Consider the following 5,220-nt stretch of genomic DNA (forward strand, 5'->3'; position numbering starts at 1 on the left):
TTTTTTTTTAAAACTTAGCTTTTAACTTGTGACTTTTATGGTTATTTGCCTCTCGAGGAGGTGGTTGTGGCTTGGTTTTTCTGCGTGGCGTCTGTGCACGCAGCATCGTTGCTGGGAGCAGCTACCCATCGGGATGCGGTCACCACGTGTCCTCCTCACCTTGGCTGGGCAGAAGCCAGCGGTGCCACAGGTGGCAAAGGGAGAAGGCCAGGGCTGCTGCAAAGCTGGGGAAAGCTCTCCAGTGTGTGCCTTCTTCTCCTTCCAGGAGGATGTTTTATCAGGTTGAGACCTGGATGTGCGTCTGGGTGCAGTGAAAAGGGCGGGTGGTCCAGGGAGAGCCCAGATCTTGGCCAACCTGCATCAAACAGTCTGAAAGTAGTCTCTCTTACTGCTACAGGGCTTCAGATGTTGCCCGGGGTGATGTGAAACCATCCCGTTGGATGGGTAGCGGGTTGTTGCTTGTGGCTGTCTCTGATTGCATCCCTGGTTATTTTCTTCCCCCTCTTTGGTTCTTCTGGAGGTTGCTTCAGACAGTGGAATTAGTTGCTGCCGTACAACTGGACGACTGTGAGTAGGCAACATAGTGGAGGAGCACAAACTTGGCAGTGGGGGTGGGTTGTAGGCAAGTCACCCTCTCCAGAGTTGTGTGAATCTTGAGTGTTTGTCTTTTCAGTCCATGGTGCCATTTGGAGACACAGATGTCCATATGAAACTCGGGCTGTTGCATCTCTGTTCCCACCCCTCCACCCCCCCACTAACTGCTGTTCTGGTGTCTTGCAGGCACAGAAGAATAAGGCAGGATGGATGTGTACGACCCTCAGACGCTGGGTGTTATGGTCTTTGGAGGTTTTATGGTGATATCAGCCATTGGGATCTTCCTGGTGTCCACCTTCTCCATGAAGGAGACGTCTTATGAGGAAGCCTTGGCCAAGCAACGCAAAGAGCTTGAGAAGACCCAGCAACAGAAAATGGAGAAAAAGAAGAAAGAGAAACCTGTTGAGAAAAAAGGAAAAGCAAAGAAAAAGGAAGAGAAACCTAATGGGAAGATCCCGGAACAGCAGTTGACTCAGGAAGTGACAGACTCTCCCAAGGATGCGGTTCCTGAGCCTGCTGTGGTGCCTGAGCCTGTAATTGTTGAGACCCCGGTTGCAGCAGTGACAGTGCCCCCCCAGGAAAAGGAGAAACCTGCTCCATCACCTAAGGAAAAGAGGAAGAAGGAGAAGAAGGTGGCAAAGGTAGAGCCTGCTCCCAGCCCAGCGTTGACTTCGCCTCCTGTCAGTGTCCCCAAAAGTTCTCCTGTCTTGGAGGTGACCCCTAAAGAGGTGCCTGTTGTGGCCGTGCCACCAGTTGGCGCGCAGCAGACTTCTCCAGTCATCACCTCTGTTGCCACCAAGAAAACTGAAGCTCTTCCAACCCATGAAGAGCAGAAGCATGATGGACCAGTCAAGAAGAAGGCTGCATCCAAGAAGAAGAGCGAGCCAGGTAAGGCCAAATTCCTCTCCATATAACCCCGTCGAGTGAGCCAGCAGGGCATCTTGGTACTGTTGAAACAGAGCTGTGACATTCTGAGATCTCTTCACTCTTCTTCAGTGCTGGAAGCACCGGGCAGCTGTAGAAAGGCTGTCTCTGGTGAGATGGACGATGTGCACCAAGGGGAAGGTGGGTTGAAAAAGCCTGTGCTGCACTGTAGGTCTCTCTGGGAGGAAGTCAAGTCAAGAGTTTATTGACTTGCTTTCACTCTGTAATGTGTTGCCTCCTGCATCAGGTACCCCTGCTTGGTGCTTAGCTCCTTGGTCCAGCACACAGATGTTGATTCTTCTTGGATTTGCTCTTGCATTGGGGGTTTCTGATTGAGTCCGCACACTGAGGATGGACGGGAGGTGCACGTGGCTGACCTGGGAGAGGAGGCATCTGCCAAGGTGCTGGACATCTGGGTGGAAAGCCAAGAAGAGGTGTTTTCCCCCTCCACCCCTGATAATTAAAAGACCAGAGGAACTCTCCCTCTCTTCTTCTGCAGGGAGGTGGGTCACTGTTAGAGTCTCCTTCTGGTTCAGTGACTCTGAAAAACAGCCTATGGAGTAGAGAGGATTGAAGGCATTTTATGCTGCGGGGGATTGACCATAGAATGGTTAGAGGGAAGTGACTTTGGGTGTGTCACAGGGAAAGGAAAGCTTGCCCGTCATCTTTTGTGCCTCAATTGATTGACTTGGAGGTGGAAGAGGTTAAAGAAGGTGGTCGTTAACTTTCCAGATTGTAAATAGCTGCGGGGAGGGGAGAGACACCTCTGTTGCTGGATTCTTGCCTCTCATTGCGCCAACGAGAACAGTTTGGGTTTTATTTTTGGTTACGTGATAATTACAGGCACTAAAAATGTGAGTGCTTGCAGACCTGTAGTGGTGTTCCCATGTGGGCCTGGGGAAGAAATCTCTCAGGTGTTCTCAAAAGATGTGATGTGGAGCACGTAGGTTTTGGGGTTTTTTTGTAAAACCCAAACAAACCCCAACCAAACAAAAAGACACCTCTACTTGCTGGTCTTCTCTAGCACATCCACACGTAGGCTGCTGGGGAACCTGGTGGTTTCCACACCCATGTTTGAGAAGAGGACCCGATACTTAGCAGAACGTTCTGCGGCCGCTGGTCTCCAAGGTTGGGTTAAACCCCTTGTGTCTGCTCCTCTGAGGAAAGGATTTTGCTAAAGGCCATCTCCACATAGGGATGAGGTTTGACATTTTGAGGCACCCCTACCAGAGGGTATTGCAGTGATGGTGCTGGAGAAACCAGAGGCAGCTGGTGCATGCGTGGATGCTCTTCTCTAACACTGAAAAAACACGGCCCCAAATCCAAGCTGAGGGGACACGGATGGGAGATGAACTCTTAGCACTTGTTAAGTTGGGGAGGTTTTTTTGGGCTGCTCCAACCATCCACTCATTTGGGCATGAAGTGCCGACCCTGCATGGCTTAAAAGCCAAGAGTGATGTTTTAGGTGCTCCTGTAGGATTTTTCGAAGGGAGGCTCTGGGCAGTATTTGCACCGTGGAGCCAGCTCCAGTTTGACCACGGTATCGTGGGCAGCCTTTTGGCAGCCGTGGTCTCTCCTTAAAGGCAGAAGCAACAAATTATCCCGTGGCAGAATAAAAATGGGTGCTCAGGTGCCCTTGGCGTTGCCATCCCAAATGGATCAACCAGAACCCGGGAGCAAACTGTGTCTGCTGGAGCTGCTGGGGCATCATTCCTGGGCTTTGCTGCTCTTACGCGGTGATGGGTTGACCATGGCTGGCTGCCCCATGCCCACCCAAACTGCTCTTGCACTCCTCCTCCCCAACAGGATGGGATGGGGGAGAAAATCGATGGGGAAGCTCGTGGGTCAAGATGGAGAAGGGGCAATTACTTAGCAGTTACTGTCACAGGACAGGAGGAAATGGGCACAAACTTGAATAGAAGAAGTTCCACCTCAACATGAGGAGGAACTTCTTTCCTCTGAGGGTGGCAGAGCCCTGGCAGAGGCTGCCCAGGGAGGTGGTGGAGTCTCCTTCTCTGGAGACATTCAAACCCCACCTGGAGACGTTCCTGTGCAACCTGCTCTGGGTGGACCTGCTTTGGCAGGGGGGTTGGACGAGATGATCTCCAGAGGTCCCTTCCAACCCCATGTGATTCCGTGATCACAGGCAAACCAGACTTGACTTGGGAAAAGCTAATTCAATTTTCCAGCTCAAATAGATGAGAAACAGAGGAAAAACTAAAACACCGTCTCTTCCCCCTGCCCTTCTTCCCAGGCTCAACTTCACTCCTTCCCTCCCGACGACCCTTCCTGCCCTCCCTGAGGGGCACAGGGGGACAGGGGCTGTGGTCAATCCCCAGCTCCTCTCTGCTGCTCCCTGCTCCAGCCTGGAGCCTTCTGTGGGCTGCAGTCCCTCAGGATGAACCTGCTCCAGCGTGAGCTCCTCTCCATCTCTGCTCTGACACCTGCAGCACTTCCTCCTCCTCCTTCTCTGACCTTGCTTCTTGGGGGGGTGGGGGGTCTGAGCTCTGTGTTCAAGAGACCCTGGTGTTAGTGGCTTTAGAGGCTCTGGAGCTACTGGAGTCCAAACTGCTTTTTATTCTGGGAAGAAGAGGAAAATAAGCCTGCAAGGTCATAGATACTGTGCAGGAACTCCTAAACCACTGCCCACCACCCTCTGTCCATCATGACCGTGTGCACTGTGGTCCTACAACAGTGTCAGGGTCCCTGATGCTCCTTGGCTTTCCCGGGTCAGCAGTGGGACAGGGGAAGAGTTGGAGTCGTGTTGTTTCCTTAACAGAGGTGGAACAATCCTGCCTGGTGAAAGGCGGGAGATGACCTTGCTGTGCTCTCCATCACTGGCACGTCTGCATGGGGTGATGTTCCCCAGCAAGGTTGTGCGGTCCAGCTTCTGATGCCCAACACACCTCTCTGCTCCCTGGCATTGGGCAAAGCACGCCCAGCTCCTGCTGGGAATCGTTCCATTGATGGAGGATGGTGGTAGGGTGGTGGGACCAGTAGTAGAGCCAGGCAGAGGTGACAGCTGGCTCAAGAAGCACACAGTGTGTGATGAGGGTCGTCTCCAGCACTTCTCATATTGCTTTCAATTAGAAAGGTATCAGACTTGACTGTTGGAAATCTTGGTGGATGCTGGTTTGAAATGGCAGTTGTGGGGTTGAAGCCAACTGAGATGATGCTACTCGGCTCTGCCATGGGCTCGAGCAGTCCCAACCCTTCCTTCTCTCCTCCCTAGCACCCCCAGACTCGGATGGGCCCCTCTACCTGCCCTACAAGACGCTTGTGTCCACTGTCAGCAGCATGGTGTTCAGTGAGGGGGAGGCCCAGCAGCTCATCGAGATCCTGACGGAGAAAGCGGGCATCGTCCAGGACACCTGGCACACGGTAGGGCTGCCAGCGCCGTTGTGGTCACCCCGCTGCTCCATCGAGCCTTGGGAGGTGTGGAGGGGAGGGAAGGCGCCCTGGTTTTGGGCAGGCTGGTCTCAGGGGTCCAGCCTTGGAGACCAGAGCTGAATCTTCTGCTGGAGCAGAAGGGCAGGATCCCCACGCATGTAGGAGGGAGGTGGTGGGGTCCAGAGGTGGTGGGGTCCAGAGGTGGTGTTCCCCCCAGTTTGATGTGCCACCTCGCCCTTGGCAGGCCACGCAGAAGGGAGACCCGGTCGCTGTCCTGAAACGCCAGCTGGAAGAGAAGGAGAAGCAGCTTGC

General features: G+C 53.4%; 1 protein-coding gene across 1 annotated transcript in view; it reads left to right on the forward strand.

Annotated features, from left to right (window-relative positions):
* The first annotated feature begins 413 nt into the window (after positions 1-413).
* Positions 414-5,220, forward strand: part of RRBP1 (ribosome binding protein 1) — a 29,183-nt gene continuing 24,376 nt past the window's right edge. The window contains exons 1-3 of the mRNA XM_014962503.1: positions 414-567; positions 781-1,482; positions 4,751-4,899. Coding sequence (XP_014817989.1) covers positions 801-1,482; positions 4,751-4,899 — 831 coding nt within the window. The 5' untranslated portion in view covers positions 414-567; positions 781-800. The remainder of the gene's footprint in view (positions 568-780; positions 1,483-4,750; positions 4,900-5,220) is intronic.

The sequence above is a fragment of the Calidris pugnax genome, unplaced genomic scaffold (assembly GCF_001431845.1).
Source record: "Calidris pugnax isolate Ruff unplaced genomic scaffold, ASM143184v1 scaffold147, whole genome shotgun sequence".
Lineage (NCBI taxonomy): Eukaryota > Metazoa > Chordata > Aves > Charadriiformes > Scolopacidae > Calidris > Calidris pugnax.